The sequence below is a fragment of the Stomoxys calcitrans genome, chromosome 4, assembly GCF_963082655.1.
Source record: "Stomoxys calcitrans chromosome 4, idStoCalc2.1, whole genome shotgun sequence".
NCBI classification, from domain to species: domain Eukaryota; kingdom Metazoa; phylum Arthropoda; class Insecta; order Diptera; family Muscidae; genus Stomoxys; species Stomoxys calcitrans.
Window position 1 is genome coordinate 178,190,114 of NC_081555.1, and position 27,824 is coordinate 178,217,937.

At 39.6% G+C, this 27,824-nt stretch overlaps 1 protein-coding gene across 1 annotated transcript; it reads right to left on the bottom strand.

Annotated features, from left to right (window-relative positions):
• Positions 1-201: 201 nt before the first annotated feature.
• Positions 202-27,824, bottom strand: LOC106094154 (protein white). The gene is made up of 7 exons (XM_013261345.2): positions 27,546-27,824; positions 7,910-8,144; positions 7,197-7,851; positions 7,003-7,134; positions 6,752-6,941; positions 978-1,109; positions 202-914 (listed from the first exon to the last, which is right to left on the bottom strand). The coding sequence occupies exons 1-7, from the start codon at positions 27,624-27,626 to the stop codon at positions 300-302; spliced, it is 2,040 nt and encodes a 679-aa protein (XP_013116799.1). The 5' UTR covers positions 27,627-27,824; the 3' UTR covers positions 202-299.

Below are 27,824 nucleotides of genomic sequence, written 5' to 3' on the forward strand. Positions count from 1 at the left end.
ATGCTCTGAATAGGTCCATAGCCTGATGTAGCTCCAATAGCATAGCAGTTCTTATCCTTTCTCCTTTGTTTGCCTATAAATAGATACCGGGCAAAGGATCATGACAAATGCGATCCATTGTGGAAGGTATATAAAGTTTCGGTCCGGCTAAACTTAGCACTGCTGTCATTAAAAACCGCTTGACTTAATTAAAAAAACAAATGTGTTTCAAACTTTTATTTTGGTCCAAAATAAACAAAAAATCCAATTATTTACAACAATAGAAAATGAATGGATGGAATACATGTACCTCCTCCAAATTACTCCTTACGACTGGCACGCCATCTCAAGGCCAAATAGGCAGAAATTCTAAATATCAAAATTAAGACAATCAAGCCCAGAAAATCCAAGGGGAAATTGCTCTCCGAGAAATTCAAAGTTTCCAATATAACTTTGCCCGAACTGGGGCATGTGGTATTCGTTGAAGTGCAAGTGATTTCACCCGGTTGAACATCGGCCCACTGATTGATGAGCAGACCTTCATTGGCATAACGGAACCAGGAGAAATACGAGAGCCATTTAAAATAGACCGGCACCGAACCGGAATTCAAGAAGAAACCTCCAAACAACAGAAATGGTATGGTCACAGGAGGTCCCACCGACAAGGCCATTGAGGTGGATGAACTGGCACACGATATGAGGTAACCAAATGAGGTGGCCACATTTGCCACCAGCGTTACCAGAGCCATGGCGTTCAGGAAGTGCGTTAAACCAGCACGAAGACCAATCATGGGATAGGCTATGGCAGTGAACACAAAGGGTACAACCAAAAACAAGGGCAGTTCAGCAATTGTCTTTCCCAGGAAATAGGTGTCACAGCGATACAGGCGACTGCGTGTTTCCCGCATGAAAACCGGCAACTCGGAAGTGAAAACCTATGAAAAAGAAGGTGGAGGATTATAATCGAATGTGGATTTCGTTTGTATAGAGCAACTTACATTGATGACAGCGAAAACATTTTGAAAGGTCATATTGGTGAGAAAGAGAAAAATAGCACCGTTTATGTTCATGACGCCCACCTGGGTCAGAGGTTGGTTTAAGAAAATTAAGCCAATCAGTATGGCAACCATCTAAAAGAAGAATTTAAGAAAAATATGACGAACTGCAAATTAAAGAAATGTTTGATAAAATTGTGAAGAAAGTTTTGTTAATTTTTTCAGAATAGTTGGTTCTAGGGAAAATAGTACTGCTTATATATGATCAAATATTGTACAAAAATATCCTACGAAAATTGAATTTCGATTTATTTATAGATCAAATTTATATGAAAATTTAGTTTTTGGTGCAATTTAATATAAAAATATAATTTTGATAAAATTGTACTAAACTTTTCTAATTTGTATAAAATTTCCTAAAAAAATCAATTTTTTAAAAATTATTTAAAATCAATCCCATGCAGCGCATTGAACCGTTGGAGTCAGCCAGGGACTGCCGCCTCGTCCTGGGGGGTCAGCAGGTCACAATAAATAAGTTAATTATGAGAGGTCACATTGACGAAGTTTTGGACTTTATGGTAGATGCAATTTAGGAAAATAAATTGAACACTGACACCTGCAACGTGAACGTTAGTAAACTGCAGAGAAAGAGATATACATTCAGGGTTCACTAAAGAAGGTTAGGTTAATTACCCAACTGATGGAATTTTCCAATTCTGGAGTTGTATCCAAGTCTCATTAAGAGGTCAAATGCTTTCATACCGGTTTATATGAGAGCTACATCAGGTTATATACCGATTTGGATCAAACTTGGCACAGTTGTTGAAAATTAAAACAGAACACCGCATGCAAAAATCGGACAAAAATTGCGGCTTGTAAGGGCTCAAGAAGACAAATCGGGAGCTATATATATCAGGTTATAGACCGATTTTAACCTTAGTTGGCACAGTTGTTAGAAGTCATAAGAGAACACTATGTGCAAAATTTAAGCAAAATCGGATGAAAATTGAGGCTTCCAAGGGCTCAAGAAATCAAATCGGGAGATCGGATTATATGGGAGCTAGAGCAGGTTAAAGACCGATTTGGACCGCACTTAACACAGTTTTTGAAGGCTTTCAGGGGCTCAAGAAGTCAAATCGGGAGATCGGTTTGTATGGGAGCTATACCAGGTTATAGACCGATTTGGACCGTACTTGATACAGATATTGAAAGTCATAACAGAACACTACATGCAAAATTTCAGCCAAATCGGATGAAAAGTGGGGCTTCCAGGGGCTCAATAAATCAAGTCGGAAGATCGGATTATATGGGAGCTATACCAGGTTATTGACCGATTTGGACCGCACTTAAGACAGTTTTTGAAGACTTCCAGGGGCTCAAGAAGTCCAATCGGGAAATCGGTTTATATGGGAGCTATATCAGGTTATAGACCGATTTGAACCTTAGTTGGCACAGTTGTTAGAAGTCATAACAGAACACTACATGCAAAATTTCAGCCAAATCGGACAAAAATTGCGGCTTCCAGGGGCTCAAGAAGTCAAATCGGGGGATCGGTTTCTATGTGAGATATACCAGATTATAGACCGATTTGAACCGTACTTGACACAGATGTTGAAAGTCATAACAGAACACTACATGCAAAATTTCAGTCAAATCGGACAAAAATTGCGGCTTTCATGAGCTCAAGAAGTCAAATCGGGAGATCGGCTTATATCGAAGCTATATTCAAATCTGAACCGATATGGCCCATTTGCAATTCCCGATGCGAATGCAAATTTTGCCCATGAACATTCCACTAAGGAACAGGGGCAAACTTCTCACATATCAATGAGTGCAGTCTGATTCAAGTTTTAAGCTCAATGATAAGGGGCCTACTTTTTATAGCCGAATTCGAACGGCGTGCCGCAGTGCGACACCTCTTTGGGGAGAAGTTTTACATGGCAAAGTACCTCACAAATGTTGCCAGCATTAGGAGGAGAAAACCACCGTTGACAATTTTTTCTGATGATCTCGCCAGAATTCGAACCCAGGCGTTCAGCGTCATAGGCGGACATGCTAACCTCTGCGCTACGGTGGCCTCCCCAACGACCTACATTAATATTTTGTATCTGTGCAAGATTTCAAGCGGTTAGCTTTACGCGTTCAACCGCTATCGCGATTTCGACAGACGGACGGACATGGCTAAATCGAATCAGAATGTCGAGAGGATCCAGAATATATATACTTTATGGGGTCGCTGATCAATATTTCGAGGGGTTACAAACGGAATGACTAGATTAGTATACTCTCATCCTATGACGGTGGGTATAACTAGAATGTCAATTAGGAAGTATCTAGAAATTTGACAGGCTAGTGGGAATTTGCGCAACCAACCCCCACAGGGTTGTATCGTTGTTGTTGGGCAAGTATTAAGTCACTTGCCCACTTCTTAATTGAACCATTTATACATCTGGTATATATACACAGCCAGTTGGTAGTTGTGCTTCAATTATTCTCATGACTCAATTATTAAAAGGTTGTCTCATGTCATGTGCCATGTAAGACCCTAAACTCAAAAATTTGTGCATGTGTGAGAGCGAGCAAAATTTTGAGTGTTTGGTAATTGAGAGCTTGCAAATTTCTACTGGAGGTCCCAGCAGAAATTTGGGGTATTGAACAACACTTTAATGAAAACCAGCTGTTTGTTCAAATAAATGGCAAAAGAGAGTAAAGGCAATTTTCACCCTCCCGCAATTTTTTACTGGAAGAGTATGCGGTTAGACCTAATGTGTGTTTGTGTACTCAAAAATTTGTGCAAATTTGCACAAATCGTTAGTGGAAGTTGTTCGCGTACTTTATTTGCCAGCAAAAGAGAGCGGGAGAGTGCATGAATGCTAGCAAAATTTTGAGAGTTGTGTAATTGGGAGCTGGCAAAATTTCTACTGAAGGTTTTTTTCCCAGCAGAAATGCATCGCACAGATGTTTTATGAGGAACTGCTCTTCGGTGCCTACTCTCCTGCAAATTTTCACAGATATATTTTTACTGGAAAAGTACGCGAACAGACCTAATACCATCAAATATGGCCGCCTATCAACAGTTATTCACCCGAGATATCCTCTAGTTGTTCAGCCATAAGTCATTTCTCCCTGGTAAAATCTGGTACTGACTTCATTCGCAGCGAAAATGCCTATTAAATTATTGCGAAATCCGACGGCCTCTATTCTTTGCCATAGAACCAAGGTGGATTTAAAAAGGTGGTCTCACGCAAACAGCTGTTGACTGCCGGCCAGGTTTGACAGTATTAATGAGTCGACTTTTGTTTACATTCTCTTTGCTATCATCTTCTTTCTCGCGTATTCTCTGCTCCTGTACGCACACGTTTACACACACCCACACGAATTTCGTTGCGTGTGTTGGCAAAATGTCGATCAGCTCGATGCCAAGATGGCGGATTGTTGTAGAAATGAGACCACCTTTAATGGTTTTGTCTTGCCAGAACAAAAACAAAAGTCAAACAACCAAACACAACAAAGACACCATCATCACCATCAAACAGAGTTAATTGGTGCCCATTTCGTGAGAATTTATTTACATTGGCAATCAATTGAAGCGAAATTTCTATTGGCGCGGTGACATGTCGCTAATATTTTCCTAGAACTCAGTATCACTTCTATGGAATGGGTTCGCATTTTCTTTATCACAATTTTTTGATACCCACCACCAAAGGATGGGGGTATATTCATTTTGTCATTCCGTTTGCAATACATCGAAGTATCCATTTTCGACCCTATAAAGTATATATATTCTTGATCAGCGTAAAAATCTAAGACGATCTAGCCATGTCCGTCCATCCGAATGCTCGTCCGTCTGTTCGTCTGTCTGTTGAAATCACGCTACAGTATTTAAAAATAGAGATATTGAGCTGAAACTTAGCACAGATTCCTTTTTTGTCCATAAGCAGGTTAAGTTCGAGGATGGGCTATGTCGGACTATATCTTGATATAGCTCCCATATAGACCGATCCGCCGATTGAGGGTCTTAGGCCCATAAAAACCACATTTATTATCCAATTTTGCTGAAATTTGGGACAGTCAGTTGTGTTAGGGCCTTCAATATCCTTAATTAATTTGGCTCAGATCGGTTCAGATTTGGATATAGCTGCCACATAGACCGATCTCTCGATTTAAGGTTTTGGGCCCATAAAAGGCGCATTTAAATATAATCCGATTTAACTTAAATTTGACGCAGTATTAGGCTTCTCGATATCCGTGTCGTATATGGTTCAGATCGGTTTAGTTTTAGATATAACTACAACAAGTAAAACCGTGCTAAGTTCGGCCGGGCCGAATCTTATATACCCTCCACCATGGATCGCATTTGTCGAGTTCTTTTCCCGGCATCTCTTCTTAGGCAAAAAAGGATATAAGAAAAGAGTTGCTCTGCTATTGAAACGATATCAAGATATGGTCCGGTTCGGACCACAATTAAATTATATGTTGGAGACCTGTGTAAAATTTCAGCCAATTCGTATAAGAATTGCGCCTATTGGGGCTCATGAAGTAAAATAAAGAGAACGATTTATTTGGGATCTGTATCGGGCTATAGACCGATTCAGACCATAATAAAGACGTTTGTTGATGGTCATGAGAGGATCCGTCGTACAAAATTTCAGGCATATCGGATAATAATTGCGACCTCTAGGGGTCAAGAAGTCAAGATCCCAGATCGGTTTATATGGTAGCTATATCAGGTTATGAACCGATTTGAACCTTATTTGACACAGTTGTTGAAAGTAAAAATAAAATAGGTCATGCAAAATTTCAGCCAAATCGGATAGGAATTGTGCCCTCTAAAAGCTCAAGAAGTCAAATCCCAAGATCTGTTTATATGACATCTATATCAGGTTATGGACCGATCGATCAACCATACTTGGCACAGTTGTTGGATATCATAACGAAATACTTCGTGCAAAAATTCATTCAAATCGGATAAGAATTGTGCCCTCTAGAGGTTCAAGAAGTCAAGACCCAAGATCGGTTTATATGGCAGCTATATCAGGTTATGGGCCGATTTGAACCATACTTGGCACAGTTGTTGGATATAATAACAAAACACGTCGTGCAAAATTTCATTTCAATCGGATAAGAATTGCGCACTCTAGAGGCTCAAGAAGTCAAGACTCCAGATCGGTTTATATGGCAGCTATATCAGGTTATGGGCCGATTTGAACCATACTTGGCACAGTTGTTGGATATAATAACAAAACACGTCGTGCAAAATTTTATTCCAATCGGATAAGAATTGCGCACTCTAGAGGCTCAAGAAGTCAAGACCCAAGATCGGTTTATATGGGAGCTATGTCAAAACATGGACCGATATGGCCCATTTACAATACCAACCGACCTACACTATTAAGAAGTATTTGTGCAAAATTTCAAGCGGCTAGCTTTACTCCTTCGGAAGTTAGCGTGCTTTCGACAGACAGACGGACGGACGGACAGACGGACGGACATGGCTAGATCGACATAAAATATCACGACGATCAAGAATATATATACTTTATGGGGTCTCAGACGAAAATTTCCAGTAGTTACAAACAGAATGACGAAATTAGTATACCCCCCATCTTATGGTGGAGGGTATAAAAAAGTATTTGGTCGATATAGCTGCTATGGGGCATAAGTAATGAATTTTTCACCGGATTTTGACAAAAGGTGGTTTACATATATACGGGATGTGGTGGGTATCCAATGTTGGAGCCGGACGAATTTAACGCCTTTTTACTTGCTGGACTTACTGTGGTTTGTATCAGGCGAACTTTAACCAATAACGGCTCCTTCAATGTGGAAATCCAAGACCGCCATATAATTGCACGGAATTGCGTCAGCCAAGATGCCTTGTAGGTATAGCCCACATCCTCATCCTTGGAAATGCCGTCAGATTTGGCAACAATTTTCTGAACACTTTGTTCCATTTCTCGGGCCACCCTAGAAGAGAAAAATTTAATATTTGAAAAAATATATACCAGAACCAACTACAGCCACCTACTTTCCCACAGCAAAGTTATCACAAATTTTAGAAATGCGATCTCGTGACTCAACTTCACGACCTGGCACCACAGCCAAGACTTGAACATAGAAATCAGCTGGATTGTAATTTGTGGGGCATTGGTTGCCAATGCTGCAAAGAAGCAGAACGATTTAATAGTCTCCCTTTATATATGTAAAGCAAAAACCACTTACAAGGAAAAGAAATCCACTGCCTCATTTGGAGTTCCCAGAAAGGCTACTCTGCCCTCGGCCATTAGCAAAATTTTATCAAAAAGTTCAAATAACTCCGATGAAGGTTGATGTATGGTCAGTATAACGGTTTTGCCCCGTTCCGAAAGTTTTTTCAAAACCTGCACCACACTGTGAGCCATAAATGAGTCCAAACCCGAGGTGGGTTCATCGCATATCAATAGTGGGGGATCGGTTAAAGCCTCTGAGGCAAAGGCCAAACGCTTGCGTTCACCGCCAGACAAACCTTTAACTCTTCCCGGTACTCCTATGATGGTATTCTGGCATTTACCCAGTGACAGATCCTGTATGACTTGATCGACTCTTTGGATTTTCTGTTTTTGGCTCAAGGCCCGAGGCATGCGTACAGTGGCCTGAAATATCAGGTGTTCTCTGGCCGTCAGCGAGCCTATGAATAGATCATCCTGTTGAACATAGGCACAACGAGCCTGCATTTCCTTGGCATCCACTGGAAGACCGTTGAGCATGCGCATGCTGGAGGGAGAAATTTGAACACCACGCGCTGAGCGAAAAGCCAAGGCATTGAGTAGAGTTGTCTTTCCAGCGCCAGAGCTGCCCATAACGGCCAACAATTCTCCGGGGTAGGCAATGCCACAAACTGAAAAGGTTTCAAAAGAGATTTAAAGTTGTAAAGTTTTTTAAGGTGCTTGTGATACCATTTTTAATTAGGTGCTTTCTTGGCTTGGGTATATGCCTCTCATTGCAGAAGACACCCCGAACTCGATTCATAAATTGCTTCCAATTTGATCCTGGCTGATGGACTTCCCCAAAAACATCCAGATTGTACCATGAGTATGTGAGTTTCTCCGATATCGACTCATTGGAGGCAAGAGATCCATAGCTTTTACTAAATCCTGCATTAATGGCCGACTGTTCCAAAGTCCTAGGAGACTGTAAGAAAGGTAGAAATAGGTTAAAACCAAGGAATAAACCTACACACTTGAAATTTTGCATGAATACTTCCTACTAGTATAGTTCGTTTGGGATTGTAAATGGGTTATAACGGTTCATGTTCTGATAAAGCTCCCATATTAACCGATATCGGATCTTGAACTTGACCGCAAGAGGGCGCAGTTATTATACGGCTGGCTGAAATTTAGCATGAAGTGTTTTGGTTTGACTTCCAACAACTGTGCCAAGTATGGGCCAAATCGGTAAATAAACTTATATAACTCCCAAACAAACCGATCTCGGACCTTGACCTCTTGAGCCGCTAGAGGGCGCATATATTATACGATGTGGATGAAATTTTGCAGGAAGTGGGTTGTTTTGATTTCCAACAACTGTCCAAATCTGTTTATAAATTCATGTAGCTCCCATATAAACCGATCTCCTGATTATACTTTTTATACCCTCCACCATAGGATGGGGGTATACTGATTTCTGCATCCTCGAAATATTCGTCCAAGACCCCGTAAAGTATATATATTCTTGATCGTCATGTCATTATAAGTCGATCTAACCATGTCCGTCTGTCCGTCCGTCCGTCTGTCGAAAGCACGCTAACTTTCGAAGGTGTAAAACCAGTCGCTTGAAATTTTGCACAAATACTTCTTATTAGTGTAGGTCGGTTGGGATTGTAAATGGGCCATATCGGTCCATGTTTTGATATGGCTCCAATATAAACCGACCTGGGATCTTGACTTCTTTTGAAATTTTGCATGACCACTTTCGTTAGACTTCCAACAACTGTGCCAATTATGGTTTAAATCGGTCCATAACCGGTATAGCTGTCATATAAACCGATCTGGGGTCTTGACTTCATCAGCCTCTAGAGGGCGCAAATAACTATCAGATTTGGCTGAAATTTCGCATGACGTATTTCGTTATGACTTCCAACAACTGTGTCAAATATGGTTCAAATCGGGATCTTGACTTCTTAAGCCTCAATAGGGCGTAATTATTGGGTTGCCCAAAAAGTAATTGCGGATTTTTTAAAAGAAAGTAAATGCATTTTTAATAAAACTTAGAATGAACTTTAATCAAATATACTTTTTTTACACTTTTTTTTCTAAAGCAAGCTAAAAGTAACAGCTGATAACTGACAGAAGAAAGAATGCAATTACAGAGTCACAAGCTGTGAAAAAATTTGTCAACGCCGACTATAAGAAAAATCCGCAATTACTTTTTGGGCAACCCAATATTATCCGATTTGGCTGAAATTTTGTACCACGGCTTCTCCCATGGCCTCCAACATATGTGTCAAATATAGTCTGAATCGGACTTTAGCCTGATACAGCTCCCATATAAACCGATCTGCCTATTTTACTTCCTGAGCAAAATTCTAATTCGATTTGGCTGTAATTTTACACGTAAACTTCTACTGTGGTCTCTAACATTCAATTCAATTACCATACCAATTCTTTTCTTTTACCCTTTGTTTGTCTTAAAAGAGATACCGGGAAAGAACTCGACAAATGCAATCCATGGTGGAGGGTATATAAGATTCGGCCCGGCCGAACTAAGCACGCTTTTACTTGTTTTTCCTTCAGAGGGCGCAATTCATATCAATTTTGGCAACGATTTCTTCTATGATCTTCAATATACATGCCATATATGGGCTGAATCGGTCCATAACCTGATATAGCTCCCATATAAACAGCTCTTCCGGTTTTAAATCTTGAGCCACTATAGGGCGCGTTTCTTATCCGGTTGGGCTGGAATTTTGCACAAAGATTCCCACTTTGGTCTCTTACCAAGTATGGCCCCAATATGTTCACAACTTGGTATAGCTCCAATAGCTTAGCAATTATTATCCATTATCATTTGATTGTCTATAAGAAGATATCGGACAAAGAACTTTACAAATTCGATCCATGATGGAGGGTATATAAGATTCGGCCCGGCCTAACTTAGCACGCTTTTACTTGTAACTTCTATGTACGTTATCTTTATATTAACTGGTCCATTTTATTTGTCAATATGGGCAATATTTACCCGAATTCGTCTTATCTCCTGATACATACTTGGCGCAGTGAGTACTATTGTAGATACGTGAGAGTGGGACAAACAAACATCTCAAAACATTTGTGAGAGAAAATGACAAAAGATAAACAACAAATATTAATTAGAGGTAAGCATCGCTCTCAGACGGCTGAAGAAACGACCGCCCTGGGGGGACTCCTTGTAAATGCAGACCATCTGAAGACGCATTAAATGATAAATGATTTCCTTTTATCTTACTGGTGTTGTTGTTGCCATTATTGTCTCATGCATCATTCATTGAATATCTTGTTTTGTGTTGTTTTTCTGTTCAGGGCTACCAATGACATTAGAAACACATACTCACCAATACTCTCACAACAGGTGAGTGAAAATAAGAAATGAGATTTAGAGTGGGTGAAAAGATAGCCAGAGGATTTTTTGAGAGCTATGGGAGGGTGTTGAAGTATGCAGTGCTTGACATGCCTACACCCAGAGAAATTACTCTGCTGATATCAGCAAACATTGTGTGTTGATATTAAATTAAACAAGTAAAAGCGTGCTAAGTTCGGCCGGGCCGAATCTTATATACCCTCTACCATGGAACGCATTGGTCGAGCTCTTGCCACGGCATCTCTTTTTAGGCAAACAAAGAATAAAAGAAAAGAATTGCTGTTATTGAAACAATATCAAGTGATGATTCATTTCGGACCATAATTGAAATGAATATTGGAGACCATAGTAGAAGCCATTGTGTAAAATTTCAACCAAATCATTTTTTTCAGCATTTTAGGGGCTAAAGAAATAAAATAGGGAAATCGGTTTCTAGGGGAGCTGCATTAGGCTATAAACCGATTCATGCCATATTCGATACGTATGTTAAAGGTCATGAGAGAAGCCGTTGTACAAAATTTCATCGGGTAATACTTGCGCCCTTTAGAGGCTCAACAAGAAGTCAAGATCCCATAGTGGTTTATATGGCAGCTATATCAGGTTATGGACCGATTTGAACTTTTCTTAGCACAGTTGTTGAAAGTTATAACAAAACACCTCATGCAAAATTTCAGTTAAATCGGGTAATAATTATGTCCTCTAGTGGCTCAGGAAGTCAAGATCCCAGATTGGTTTTTATGGCAGCTATATCAAAACGTGGACCGATATAGCCCATTTACAATCCCAACCGACCTACACTAATGAGAAGTATTTGTGCAAAATTTTAAGCGGCTAGCTTTACTCCTTCGAAAGTAGTAGAGCTAGTCGGACGGACAGACGGATGGACATGGCTAGTTCGACTTAAAATGTCATGACGATCAAGAATATATATACTTTAATATATATACATCTGTCCGTCCGCCTGTCCGTCCGTCCGTCTGTACGTCCATCTAAAGGGTGATTTTTTTGAGGTTAGGATTTTCATGCATTAGTATTTGACAGATCACGTGGGATTTCAGACATGGTGTCAAAGAGAAAGATGCTCAGTATGCTTTGACATTTCATCATGAATAGACTTACTAACGAGCAACGCTTGCAAATCATTGAATTTTATTACCAAAATCAGTGTTCGGTTCGAAATGTGTTCAAATTTTGACAAATTTTGTTCAGCGATGAGGCTCATTTCTGGTTGAATGGCTACGTAAATAAGCAAAATTGCCGCATTTGGAGTGAAGAGCAACCAGAAGCCGTTCAAGAACTGCCCATGCATCCCGAAAAATACACTGTTTGGTGTGGTTTGTACGCTGGTGGAATCATTGGACCGTATTTTTTCAAAGATGCTGTTGGACGCAACGTTACGGTGAATGAACACATTTCGAACCGAACACTGATTTTGGTAATAAAATTCAATGATTTCCAAGCGTTGCTCGTTAGTAAGTCTATTCATGATGAAATGTCAAAGCATACTGAGCATCTTTCTCTTTGACACCATGTCTGAAATCCCACGTGATCTGTCAAATACTAATGCATGAAAATCCTAACCTCAAAAAAATCACCCTTTATCTATTCGTCCGTCCGCCTGTCCGCCCGGCCGTCTGTCCGTCCATCTATCTATTCGTCCGTCCTTCTGTCCGTCGGTCTGTTTATTGAAACACGCCACAATCTTTAAAAATAGAGATATTGAGCCGAAACTTTGCACAGATTCTTTGTGAGTTGTGATAGGCCCCTTGACATCTTTCTGCAATTTGGCCCACCAGATCTGTTCAGACCGATCTCTCGATTTAAGGTTTTGGGCCCCTAAAAGGCGCATTTATTGCCCGATGTCGCCGAAATTTGGGACAGTGAGTTGGTTTAAGCCCCTCGATATACTTCTGCAATATGGCACAGATCGATACAGATTTGTACATAGCTGCGATATAAACCGATCCTCCGATTTAGGGTCTTAGGCCCCTTAAAGCCACATTTATTATCCGATTTTGCTGCAATTAGGGACAATGAGTTGTGTTAGGCCCTTTGACATCTTTCAGCAATTTGGCCTAGATCGGTCCAGATTTGGATATAGCTGCCATATATACCGATCTCTCGACTTAAGGTTTTGGGCCCATGAAAGGCGCATTTATTGTCCGATGTCGCCGAAATTTAGAACAGTGAGTTAAGTTAAACCCCTTGATATATTTCTACAATATGAGACAGATCGGTTCAGATTTGAATATAGTTGCCATATAGACCGATCTCTCGATTTAAGGTTTTGAGGCCATAAAAGGCACATTTATTGTCCGATTTCGCCGAAATTTGGGACAGTGAATTGTAATAGGCCCTTCGACATACTTCTGCAATTTGGCACAGATCGGTCTAGATTTGGATAAAGCTGCCATATAGACCGATATCTCGATTTAAAGTCTTGGCCTCATAAAAGGCGCATTTATTGTCCGATGTCGCCGAAATTTTGGACAGTGAGTTGTGATAGGCCCTTTGACATTCTTCTTCGATTTGGCATAGATCGCTCCAGATTTGGATATAGCTGCCATATAGACCGATCTCTCGATTTAAGGTTTTGGTACCATAAAAGGCGCATTTATTGTTCGATTTTGCTGAAATTTGGGACAAATTGCTGAAATTTGTGAGTTTGTTTGCTGTTATTTATATTAAAAATTTCTCAGAAATTGTGCGTTATATGCTTGTAAAACTTCAAGATTAGATGGAATATACAGATTTTTAAAATTTTTATGAAATGTGTGAGCTTTTTTCAAATTTTTTACCATTTGAAAACAGCACAAAATGTTTTCTGTTTTATCAAACCATTACTGCTGTCCCATTTTCAGCAGATTTTCTGCTGTTACAGCAAACAAATTTCTCTGAGTGTGCGGTGTGGCCCTATAATGATGTCGGCCTGCACTTGGATGAGGTTGCAACATTCAATTTGTACCATATTTGTTCACATTTTTAGCTTGAAGTAGTCAGAGCATCTGCAATGAGTGTATTCTATTTCGTATTGTAGTGCAGTATAGCAGTACAACTGCGAGCAAGCAGATTTGACCACTAACAACATCAACGAACCATGAAAAGTAGCAAAAAACAGCTTCAGTCTATTGAATTGGGACCGATCGGCATTCAATATACAAAGACCACAAATACATATTATAATAGAGATATTTTCATCAGAGTTGGCGTACCATCGCCCAAACAATCCCCTAACGAAAAAATAGAGCGCTGGTACTCAAATGAACGGTGTTTGGAAGTTGAATAATAATTACAACCAAGTGTCAGGGGCCTCAAGACCCCTAAAAATACATCAAATAGACATCTACATTGGCCAAACGGGACAATATTAGATTCAAATCAAATTATTTTTTATGTAATCATTCATCCAAATTGTGGTCCAGAAGTCTTTGGGCAAATGGATTAACATCTGGCGAATTCGACAGACACCGTGTTGAAACATTTTAGTTTGGAACATGTGGAGGTGGTACGTCCATGATTGTTGTTTTTGTAGTCAAATTTGCATGTGGATGTGGGGATCCTCGTCAAGTTTTTATAGTTGAGCAAACTTGTTCTGGTCTATATGACTGATCGCGAGCTGTCAATAAAAAAATATCATTTAGCTGGCATTTCTCGCTTGAAAGATATATTGGCGAGTACTGTGTAACACTTCGTGCAGCTAAACTGTATTTTCAAATATGGCCCGACTTGGAAAAAACTTGTAAAGTATATGCCGGGTGAGAACGGGTAGAGATATTTCTTTGAATTTTGATATGGTTAGGGCTGAGGTGTTAGCAAGATCGTGTGAAAAATTCCTTAGATCTAAGGTTGTCCTGGCAACTTTGGGTCTGCCAAATCTTCGTTTGTACTCCGATTTTCAATCCGATCCAAATTTACGAAGGCATTTGTGGTTCGATTTTCATTATGTATGATTAGATTTGTGACAAAATTTAATACGACTTTGCCGAAAAATGGTTTCATATCTGTTAATTCAGTTTAAAATTATACAGTTTGGATGTCAAACAAGTAAAAAGGTGTTAAATTCGGCAGGGCTGAACTTTGGATCACACCTCGGGTACATATGTAAACCATATTTCATCAAAATACGGTGAAAAATTAATACCTTATGCCCCAAAGCAGCTACATAGAAATATTTTCCGATTTGGACCAAATACTAAAGGTACGTGATTTTAACAGACAGACATGGCTAGATCGTCGTAGATTTTTACGCTGATCAAGAATATATATACTTTATAGGGTCGCAAATGGGAATTTCGATGTGTTGCAAACGGAATGATAAAATGAATATACCCCCATCCTTCGGTGGTGGGTACAAAAACGTGAAAAAATGTATTTTTTGTTCAAAACAAAAAAAAAATTATTGATTACACTTATTGCAAAACTTAGGTTAGGTAAGTTTAAAAAGAGGGTGCAGATATTAATCCGTCCCATGCTACTATGGACATACACCTATGCCAGTAATCGGCTTGTTGTGCGCTCTAAAGACTAAAAAGTAACATCGAAAAAGAAAATTTTATGTTGGGAATTCCGTGCTACTCACAAAATCCTTAATTTTTTTCATACCACTCCCCCAAGTTGGTTCATGTCTGCTATCGTTTCCCCACCTAAGAACCAGTGACTATTGGCCGCGAAAGCCGAGCAATGGCATAGGATATGCTCCAACGTCTCATTATCTTCCCCACATGCTACCACTTGTCGCTTCGATTTTGCATAAGTGAGCTCGCAGTTCTTTGTATCCCTTTATGACATAAAAAGCTATACTGACCTCCTTCTTTTTTCCTTTAAGTAATAGCCTCGTCCTCTCACAACTCCGATAACCTCATAGGATTTTCGCTTCCTACCGACTGTTTCGTTGTTCCATAGTGTAACAAACGCGTTTGTCGCCCACGCCCTTAAATCGGACTGCATCGACCCGAAAGTTTTCGGGTTAACCAAGTTTATTGACAGCAGCTCTCTGGCCTTCACTGACAAATCGTCTGCCCTTTCATTCCCCCTTACTCTGTTATGCCCCGGCACCCAAACAATGTGCCATGCCATCATCGGAAAAGGCGTTAAACTCCTTCTTACACTGCAAGACTGTTCGTTACCTTTCCCTCCAGGTTGTTATTGCCCTTGTCATTTTACTATCCGTAAAGATGTTCCCACTCGCGTTGGTATCACAGTACCTCACGCATTGCGTGATCGCCCGGATCTCCACCTGCACAACCGTATTATGGTCAGGCAGCCAAAAATAGATCTCAGTCCCTGGGTTCTCTCTATTGAAAAACTAGCTCAAATACCTTTATTTGTACTTTCTTGTAACGAGGACATGCGTTTTAAATGATATTTGAACAAGATATGTCAACTTAAACGGGTCCTATACATGTACTTAAATATAAGCAATTTTTTATTAAACTATTGGAAAAACCGCTCGAGTTCTCAAATTCTAAAGCCCAGATCCCCCATTTACTAAAAAATGACGATTTTGAAAACATTTTTGATTAAAATGGGTATTTTGGGGATTTTTGTAAAAAATCCGGGCAGAATGTATTTTTAGTTTTTTAGTCACACTTTTGTCTGCAAAATTCAAAGAGAAGTATTAAAATATCTCTATTGGGTTTTTCTTAAAATTTCAAAGGGATTTCTATACCCGTTCTCACAAGGCATATTTTTTACTAGTTTTTCCGATTTTCTCCCACTGTGCATCGTTAATTAGTTGTAGCATTTTAAGACGATCAAATCACAATATACTTTTGTAGCGTGGTGGGTTCAAAAAATGGTGCTGTGTATAAATATGCAGTTCAGCTCAATTCAATGGTCATGCATAGAGAGCTTTTTCGTTCTATGTCGCATTTTGTAAAATACGAGAATAAACACACACACACAGACGAGACACATACACAAATATACATATAGGCACACAGAGATCTCTTTGGAGTGTATAACAAAGCATTATTTACCGACCACAAAGTAACCTCTTTTTTGCGAATATCTTGCTTCTAGTGCTTATGTACGTACGTACATACATGTGGGTGTGTTTATATATGCGCTTATGTATGTGTTGGTAACCTACAATTTGTCGTATTTTGTGCTTGAACATTGTACCATTCAAATTGTAGTTTTTATAGTGATGCCGTTGATTTGGTTTTTATAAGCAACACCGAAGGATGACCTTATGTTCATTTTGTCGTTCGGTTTGTAACACCCAGAAATATCCACTTTCGACTGTACAGGTATAGAGGGTCCAGCTATTTCTGTCCTTCTGTCTGTTGAAATCGCTCTACAGTCTTTGAAAATAAAGATACGTTTAAACATTGCCTTAATAGCTTTTTTACCATAGGCAGCTAAAGCACAAATATGGACTATATCAGGATATAACCCCTTTTATAGATTGATGTGCCGATTAAACGTCTTGGGTTCATAGAAGGTGTATGTTTATGACGATTTCCCCGAAATTTGCTCTAATATTCTGTTAGGCAATTCGTGGTATTGGGGGGGTTAACAAATAAACTACCATACTAATGCGTGCAATGTAGAGCTTCTAAAAGTTCATACAAACGTTGGATTAATTGTCCGGTAGTGATTATTTGTTGCACTCTATTTAGTTGTTATTGTTGTGGCGTTGTTTTTTTTTGCCAAATTCAATTGCGTCGTCGTCCTTTATGCATTCAGGCAGGAAACACACACACACACACATGTAGATGTGTGTGGGCAGACATATGTATGTGTGTACATACATGCATTTGAAAGAGACTACATTGTTGTGGGCTATTCAGAGGACATTGGTCAGAGAACAATACTTGTATTCTATTTGAAGTCCATCCTTATTCGTTCATTCATGCATAGATGAATCCATTCATTCATTCATTCATTTGTTCGTTCATTGAGCCGCTCATGCATTCATATCCTCATATGTTGGTGAATGTGTTTGTTTGTGTGAGTGAGTGTGGCTGTGTGCATATCTGCAGAACAAAACGTATGATGGTGTCGTTGGTCCTGGGACATATTGTTTGGGGTAACAAATGATTGCGGCACTCGGTTTGTTGCCACTACTGATGCTGCTGCAGCACTGAAGATGGTCAAATGAAATTTATGAACAACTACACACAAAAAAAAACAACATAGATTTGTGTCCTTTTTCCACTCGGCCCGGAGCTCCCTGCCGCCTTCGCCCTTCTCCTACAGGCATTCTATTATGCTCTTTCTAGGTTGACAAATATTGCTTGTCCTTCGTCCGCCTGGAATAATCTAATACAATTGTCAGACATATTTGTGGGCAAATTGAAGCGCTCGCCACAAGCATCACCGCTTCATCGTCGTCGTGTGGCTGCCGCCGTCCACTCATTGTTATTTGGCAAATGGCTGCCCCCACCAGTCGATGATGCAATCGCCTCAGCTGGTGTTGGTGTAGACCCAAAAGACATTTTCGCCCAAAATGACAATGGATTCATAATAAACATGAACAAAGAAACAATGCTGGGCGGCGGTTTGACCGTATGGATGAATGGTTCGCGGGTAGCTGAAGTAGGCCATACTAGGATCCTCAGATGAGTGAGAAAAAAATTGAGTTCTCACACATCAATTTATTGTGGGGCCTTATCTCGAGAGGGGAAAAGGTCGAAATTGTAACTCAGCCACAACTGCAGTTACATTCATATCAAAGTGAACCTCCATTCCATTGTGTATTTATTCGAAATTGGTAAGTTTCACATCGACCAATTTTACAATTTTATGTCTACAAGTGTTTTTTTTGGTTGGTGTAGCCAACAAATAAAATGTTTAAATTTTTAGGCCTTGTTGTAAAGTGAGAGAAATGTCATAAAGAAAAAGAACCTTAAATCGTTCAAAAACGCCTTAATTTCGAACGAATGGGCAAAGAAATTGACAGACTATATCTACATAGGATGTCATTTAATCTGGAAGGAAGGGAAGAGGTTTACGATCGGATACCTGAGATGAACCTTGATGAACCTGCTGCCGGGGCACAGTCTGGGATTGACGGAACCCTAGTATTGCTATCTGGAAGTTTATGATGTTACACGTATGGATCAAAGCTAGAAGACAGAGTGGGCCTGGAGGCCTACATTCAGAACCCAGGGACGGAGATCTGTTTAAGACTTCCTGCATAATACGGTCCTGCAGGCAGAGATCCGGGCGATCACGGAATGATTGAGGTGGTGTGGTGCACACACGAAGACGTCGAGTGTCGAACATCGATGTTGAACATCTTTACGGACAGTAAAATTGCCATAAGGGCAATAACAACCAGGACGGTAAGGTCACGAATAGTCTTGCAGTGTAAGAACGAGATTAACGCCTTCTCTGAGGATGGCAAAATACCCATAACGGAGTAAGGGGGAATGAAAGGGCAGACGATTTGGCGGTGAAGGCCAGATGACTGCAGTCAATACGTTTTGTTTACCCGAAACTTTTCGGGTCAACGCAGTCCGAGTTAAGAGCGTGGGCGATGAATCCGCATACAACTTTGTGGAACAGCGAAACGGTCGTGGGAAGACGAAAATTCTACGGGGGGATCCAGATCGTGAGAAGACGCGGCTATTACTGAACGGAAGTAAGAAGGAGGTCAGTATAGCTTTCGGTATCATAATGGGACACATAAGCACTAAGGTTCCATGGAAAACAATTAAGGATTTTGTAAGTGGCAAGGAATTCCTAACATAGATTTTCTTTTTCGAGGTTACTTTTTTTGTATTTAGAGCGCACAACAAGCCGATTACTAGCTTAGGTGTATGTCCATAGTGGCATGGGGAGGATTAATATCTGCACGCTCTTTTAACCCACCCTATCCTATATCAGGTTATAGACAGATTTGGACCATATTTCTCACAGTAGTTAAAAGTCATAACGAAGGATCTCATGTAAAATTTCAACCAAATCGGATAAGAAATGCGCCCTCTAGAAGCTCAAAAGTCTAATCGGGAGATCGGTTTATATGGGAGCTATATCAGGTTATGGACTGATTTAAACCATACTTTACACAATTGTTGGAAACCATTCCAAAACGAAATGTGCGAAATTTTAGCCAAATCTTATAAGAATTTCGCCCTCTACTGGCTTATTATGTCTAATCGGGAGATCGCTTTATATGGGAGCTACATCGGCTTATGGACTGATGCAGACCATACTTGGCACAGTTGTTGGAAGTTGCAACAAAACACCTCATGCTCAAATCGAATAAGAATTGCGCCCTCTAGAAGGTCAAAAAGTCAAGACCCAAGTTCGGCTTATATGGCAGCTATATACAATCATGGACTGATTTGGCCCATTTACAGTCCCAATCGACCTACACTAGCAGGAAGTATTTGTGCAAAATTTCAAGCGTTTAGCTTTACTCCTTCGAAAGCGTGCTTTCGACAGACGGACATGGCTAGAACATCGAGGCGATCATGTATATGTATACTTTATGGGGTCTTGGACGAAAAAAAACCCCCATCCCATGGTATAGGGTATAAAAACAAAACGTTCACCAATCATAGATATGAGAGAAGTCTCTTCACTGTTTCTTATTGGAGAATTTCGTTGACACTTTTTTTGCTCCATATTGATAAAGGTGGGTGAGGATTTTGAATAGGTCAATCATTAGGTTGGAGACAATTGCGAGGCAGTGCCATAAAAGGTGTCGCGCACACTGCAGGATTCTTCTTGTGTGGGGCTGACGGGTCCGTAGCAAGATCTGCGTTAATCATCGATCCATTCCTGGCAAGTTTGTTGGCCGCTTCTTTCCCCATTACAGATTGATGACCCGCGACTCAACAAAGCCCGACATCAGAATCTTCAGTGTCCGCTGACTGTCCACGTATATCGTGATAGGGCCGCAGCAATAGGCAAATTTGCCCATGAACATTCCATTAATAAACAGGGACAAACTTCTCTCATATTAATAAGTGCTGGCCGATTCAAGTTTTAAGCTCAATAATAAGTGGCTTCCTTTTTACAGCTGAGTCCGAACGGCATGCCGGAGTGTGACACCTCTTTTTGGATAAGTTTTTACATGGTTGTCATACCAAATGATTTGGTACAGTAGCTTACAAATGTCGCCAGCATTAGGAGGGAATAACCACCGCTGATAATTTTTTCCGATTTTCTCGCCAGGATTCGAATCCAGGCGTTTAGCGTCATAGGCGGACATGCTAACCTCTGCGCTAGGGTGGCCTCCATATGGGCTGCAGCTCTCTTGTTGAAATTGTCTCCATTGTTTCGGGACCCAGAAGACCTCTGTCTGACATACGCTGCACCCATCGAACAGCCTATAAGATTCCCTCATTCTAAGGAATTCAATGACAATTTTTGCTCTAGTACTCCCATACAATTTAAACCCATCCGGGACTCAGAGATAAACAAGGAAGGACTTCCTTAGACTTCTTCGTCCACAGAGTTTACCAAGCAGCTTCGACTTCTTCTCTACGTCAGGGTGTTTTTTTTTCGTGTCGAAGAATTGCTCTCCAGCTGAGTTTAATTAGTCAACTCTCCATAAGAGTGGGATTGGACTCCATTTTACCGACAAAGCTTCGAATATAAAAACAAGTCCTTTAATAGGTCTTTCCCGCAATTTTGGAATTTGATTTGTTCATACCTTGCGGTTGCTCTTTACTTGACATATCAATATCCAGTGCACTCAGCCTTGCGAGAACAGAGCCTCCAGCTTGTTATAGGTGGGTAGCCCTCTGGTCTGTTGCCGACCCCTTTTTGAGGTGGGAAGGAGGTTCACCAAAGGTAATGGAGATCAACCACAACATAGCCCCCTCCCCCGGCATAAAGAATCATCGCCCCACGGTCCCTCAAACATTTCGCCCCGAACGAGGATATTAAATTCGTGCTCTACTCCCTTTCATTTGAATCCCACATTGATATGGTGGATACATATGTCCGATTTGTTGGGTATTATAGTGGTGGAATGGCCAACCAGTTACTTATTCCTGAAAGTGGATATTAGATTCATGCTTTACTCATAATTGCCTTTTATTTGAGACACACATTGCCGTGGTCTGTAAATAAGACGTGTTAAGGCATGTTTTGGGGGTAGAGTGGATCCGCGAAACTTGGTCCCAAAGATTTATATTGGATTTATGCTCTGCTTTCAATAAACTTTCATATAAGTCCCATATTGCCATAGTCAGTAAATATGGCACGTTTGGGGTGTATATTTTGGGTTGGGGGTGGGGCAGTTCTCCCAGATATCCCACCCCAATTTCTTGTTTTTACATCACTATGGGGTAGCAAACAAAATTTCGGTCGTCTATTTCTTCAGATAACGAGAAATGTAGTACCTCAGTTTACCCACAGAACCATTCTACATTATCTGTTAACAATGCAAGAAAATCGGTTTAGCAGTTTTTAAGTCTACGAGTATACAGAACATACAAACAAACAGGTAAAGAGACAGATTGATTTTTATATACAAGTGTGGTAAATAAAGTGCAAATATGCTCTTTAACTATGTTCACTTCTGTAAATTTTAAGCTACATCCATTATATGTGAGTACTCAAGACTCAGACCGGGCTGACACACATTTTCCTGTATTTTTCTTCTCTATAAAATATTGAAAAATATTTCTGCTTACTGTTTCCCCAAGCTTCCTACCTTCTAGATTTAACACATTGTAATATGATATTAATAACCGCAATTGAATAAAGGGCGCCACTCTCATTCAATCGAAGCAAGTATACCATTCGCCCGCAACATAAGACAATAAACTGAGAAAAATGTTAAATGTATGAAAAAAGTCCGCGATGCCGATTGTATAATACCCATCCCATCCTATAAGTGGAAATTGAGCCATATGATTGTTACGAACTTAGACGGAGGTTGTTAGATGGGGGCAGTAAAACAATAACAAACTGTAAAAACTACGGCTCTATAAGTATAAGTAGGGCGATAATCTGAACCGATTTTAATAAAATTCATTTAAAAGTTTAACCGTCATAAGAGAATAAACATTTCAACAGTCATAAGAGAATGGTGTGGGTCTATTAAAATGAGGATCGGTTGAAAAGTTTCGACATTAATACAATATCATACAATTAATACAATAATCATACATATGCTTGTATATGGAAACACACACATGTCTATACGGGAACTATTAAAATGAGGATCGGTTGAAAAGTTTCGACATTAATACAATATCATACAATTAATACAATAATCATACATATGCTTGTATATGGAAACACACACATGTCTATACGGGAACTATATCTTCAAGTGGACTGATTTCAACTAACTTTTCTCAATGCGCTAGAAGTCATTGAGAAAAGTGATGAGCCGTATTTTGTGAAGATCGATTGATAAATGCGCTTGCCAACGCTCTAGACGAGGATATCGGGCGATACATAAATATGGGAGCTATATCTAATCCCGAACAGGTTTGTTATGGAATTTATCAGTTATTATCGATAGTCATAAGATTATAGTTCGTGCCAAAATTTGTGAGAATCAGGAAACAAATGACTACAAAATTGCAATATTTGTCAGAACCGAACGAACACTTATAGGGGGGCCACATTCTAGTCTGAAGGGATTTTTCCAGTTTCAATGGATTTCATCTCTAGGCAAAAAAAAAAAGACTAGGACAAGTTTGAAGATAGGTTAAGTAAGGTTTAAGTCGCAGTCTGTCATCAGACCATCCAGATCGCTTTAAAAAGCCCAGAAACTTGCAAAAGTTCATATCCGCTAAAACAGACAAGTTCTCATAGAAATGATTGGGACTCCTTCTGACTGCCTGTACGGGACACAGCAGATGTTCCATAGTCTCTTCTTCCTCGACGATCCGAATCAATCTTTCTTTTTGCTCATTTTATGCATTCACTCATCTCGTTATTTGGTGTCTTGTTCTCAGTTCCCAATTGTCTCATACTCTGTTGTATTTTTAAACGAAGAGTTCAGTTCTTGAAATACTCTATGATTGTTAGGTGCCTTGAAAGCAGAAATGAATAGCCTTGCGCAGGCCTTTGAAGCAAAAAATTATTTTTAAACAAATTTAGAAGCAAATTATCTTGGTGAGTTGTAAACAATATAATGAGCTGTTAACAGGCTAGATTAGGATCGGTTTAAATGGCAGTCTGACTCACTTAGACGTATAATATAAAAAAAGTCAGATTAAACAAGTAAAAAGAACTTTGGATACCCACCACCTCGGGTATATATGTAAGCCATCTTTCGTCATAATCCGGTGAATAATTTATGCCCTCATAACAGATGTATAGAAATATGGTCCGCTTTGGACCAAATTTGGAGAAGAAAATATTTGTATTTTTGGTAGCAATATCCAATTATTGACCGATCTGAACCATATACAACACGGATGTCGAAAAACCTGACATACGTCACTGTGTCAGATTTCAGCGAAATCGGATTATAAATGTGGTTTTTATAGGCCAAAAACCATAAATCGAGAGATAGGTCTATATGGCAGCTATATCCAAATCTGGATCGATTTGGTCCAAATTAAAGAAGTTAGGCCTAAGGGCCTAACACAACTCACTGTCCCAAGTTTTGCGGAAATCGCATAATAAATGCGCCCTTTATGGACCCAAGACCTTAAATGGAGAGAACGGTCTATATGGCAGCTATATCCAAATCTGGACCGATTTGGTCCAAATTAAAGAAGCTAGGCCTAAGGGCCTAACACAACTCACTGTCTCAAATTTTGCCGAAATCGGATAATAAATGCGCCCTTTATGGACCAAAGACCTTAAATCGAGAGAACGGTTTATATGGCAGCTATATCCAAATCTGGACCGATCTGAGTCAAATTGAAGAAGTATTTTGAAGGACTTAACACAAGTTATTGTCCCAAATTTCGGCGAAATCGGACTATAAATGCGTCTTTTATGGGCTCAAGACCTTAAATCGAGAGAACGGTTTATATGGCAGCTATATCCAAATCTGAACCGATATAGGCCATATTGCAGAAAGATGTCAGGGGATTTAATTTAACTCACTGTCTCAAATTTCAGCGACATTGGACAATAAATGCGCCTTTTATGGGCCCAAGACCTTAATTCGAGAGATCGGTCTATATGGCAGCTATATCCAAATCGGGACCGATTTGGGCCAAATTGAAGAAGGATGTCGAAAGACCTAACAAAACTGACTGTTCCAAATTTTGGCAAAATCGGATAATAAATGCGCCCTTTATGGGCCTAAGACCTTAAATCGAGAGTTCGGTCTATATGGCAGCAATATTTAAATCTAGACCGATCGGAACTAAATTGTAGGAGAATATCGACTGGCCTAACACAACTCACTGTTCCAAATTTCAACAAAATATGGTTTTTATGGGCCTAAGACACTAAATCGGCGGATCGGTCTATATGGGGGCTATATCAAGATATGGTCCGTTATAGCCCATCTTCGAACTTAACCAGCTTATGGACAAAAAAAGAATCAGTGCAAAGTTTTAGCCCAATATCTCTATTTTTAAAGGCTGTAGCGTGATTTCAACAGACAGACGGACCGACTAAGATTTTTACGCTGATCAAGAATATATATATTTTATAGGGTCGGAAACCCCCTTTTTCGATGGTGGGTATAAAAACTTTAAGTCTATTCGCGAGGTCTATCCATACTCCGCTTAATTAAACTATGGTCCTATCTACATAAAATAGAAGAAGGATTTTAAGGGTCTATATAGGTTTATATGAGGGCTGTATCAGGTAATAAACCAATTCAGAATATACTGGGGACATGATGGCCATTGGTTATTTGAGGCAAAAGCCGGTTCACTGAGGCTCTTATCCGATACCGCTGATTGCAGCTACTCCTAAGGAACATCCCATTATCGGCTGATCTTCTCATGATAACGATGTATATCAAACAAATCGAATTTCTACCGCTGGGGTGATTTCGATAGACGGACGGACATGGCTAAATCAACTTAGAATATCAAGACGATGAAGAAAATATATATACTTTAAAGGGTCGCAGATCAATATTTAATTTCTTTAAGTGTCTGCAAGTCCTCACAAACATGGTAGCCACAGCATAACATGGAACTTTATACGTATTTATTAAAGAACCCATGACATTGAGTATCACAATGCACTTCATGAGCTTTTTATTTGTTGAATATATGGCAACCCTGTTTTGGACAACATTTTATGTTACATATTCGAGTAACATATCGATGACATCTACAAAATGCAAATATCATTAGCCATGCTGGTTGTGCAATCTACATTTTTCCAATACAAAACAATATAAGGTTGTAAATTTATTTTAGGCCTGTCAAATCTCCTAGACTAAAAGGTGTAATTCTTATATGATTTGGTTGAAATTTTGCAGGTGATGTGCTGTTTTGACTTCCAACAACTTGATTTACCTCCCATATTAACCATATCCCGCTAAAGGGCGCAGTTATTATCTGATTTGTCTGAAATTTTGCACAACGACTTCTCCAAGACCTTTAGTTCTTATCCATTATTCTTTTCTTGTCTATAAAGATACACCGGTCAAAGAACTTGACATTCTTGTGATCAAGATCGGTTTTGTTGTCAGATTTTTTCCAACATTTTGCCCGTGTCATTTTTTGGACTTTTTTTTTGTCCAAAGGCAAGTATATATCGAACTCTATCTTGATATAGCCCCCATTTATTTTCCGATTTCGCTGAAATTCGATATAGTATGCTGTGTTAGGCTCTTTGACATCCGTACCCTACATGGTCCAGATCGGTGTATATTTGGTTATAGCTGTCATATAAACCGGTCTCCCGACTAAAGGTCTAAGGGCCATAAAAGACTATATATTGGGTTGCCCAAAAAGTAATTGCGGATTTTTTAAAAGAAAGTAAATGCATTTTTAATAAAACTTAGAATGAACTTTAATCAAATATACTTTTTTTACACTTTTTTTCTAAAGCAAACTAAAAGCAACAGCTGATAACTGACAGAAGAAAGAATGCAATTACAGAGTCACAAGCTGTGAAAAAATTTGTCAACGCCGACTATAAGAAAAATCCGCAATTACTTTTTGGGCAACCCAATATTACCCGATTTGGTTATTTTATTTCGTTATATTAGACACATACTGGATATGGTTTCTATTGGACTATATTTGGATGACGCTACCATACAGACCAATCTCTTGTTTAATGGTCTAGGACAATGAATTGTATATTAAGTCCCTGGAGAGTTTGCTCCAGATTGGACCTTGAAATAGGTGGTAAAGTTTCGTAAATGGTATATTTTATCCAAGCTCGTGCGTATCCAAAGTTCAACCTGGTGGATCTTAATGTGTTTTTGTTAAAACTTCAGTAGTCACAATTTTGGTTCAAACCCTTGCACGATATATATGACACTGATCAGAATTTGTAGCCTATTGCTTCTATCTATATCATTCATTTGATATGCTTACGTAATTGCTTACAGGTAGGGGTAGGGTTTTATATGGTCCGCCTCGCCAACTTTGGTTTTTTTCTTCTATTTTTTGATTTTTTTTTGGAATAAAACTTTATTTCTTACCAACAAATTAATCTACACGAATGTCGTGTTTAACGCAGATGCCTGGCATCACGGCCTAAACCTGCGAGGCCCAAGGCCCAAGGGTGAATACAATGCGTCTACCAACGCCCCTACATGTGGTAACCCACAGATGAGTACCAATTTGATCCCACGTATTTAGATGTATTCACCTCCTTGGTTAGGAGCAGAGCATTACCTAAAACTCTTTCCGATCTATAGGTCACGGCACCCGGTTGAAAACGCAACTCCACGCTAGCTCCACCAGATCGAATCGAGGGTGGACGATTCCGCGACAAGATACCCTTGAGCAACATTGTCACGGTTTTGTCCTCCGCTACGTCAACACCAACACGATCGCTCCATTCGCGCACATTGCCCATGGCAAGCTCACCGCGAGTTTCCAGAGCAAGTCTCGAATCTCCTTCAACCAGGATGAGCGGCGTCCCAGCAGCGTATAGTCCAACATTTTTACTCACATTGTTGAGATTTTCCACTGAAGCGGCTGTGCGTTTTCTAGCAGTTTCGTCGATAAGCAGATCTTGATCTTCTTGGCCCATTTTAGGGTTTTATTATTAGAGATTTTTATTAACTTAAAAACCAACTTTCGAACACAAATTAAGTTTTTGCCACACTTAAAACAATGTGATGTTTTATCAATTATTATTATTATTTCTAATTAACAAATTCTTTTATATATACATAAAAATTTTCCTTCTAATTTTTCCGTGTTACTTTAGCCAGCGACGCGTTTAGAC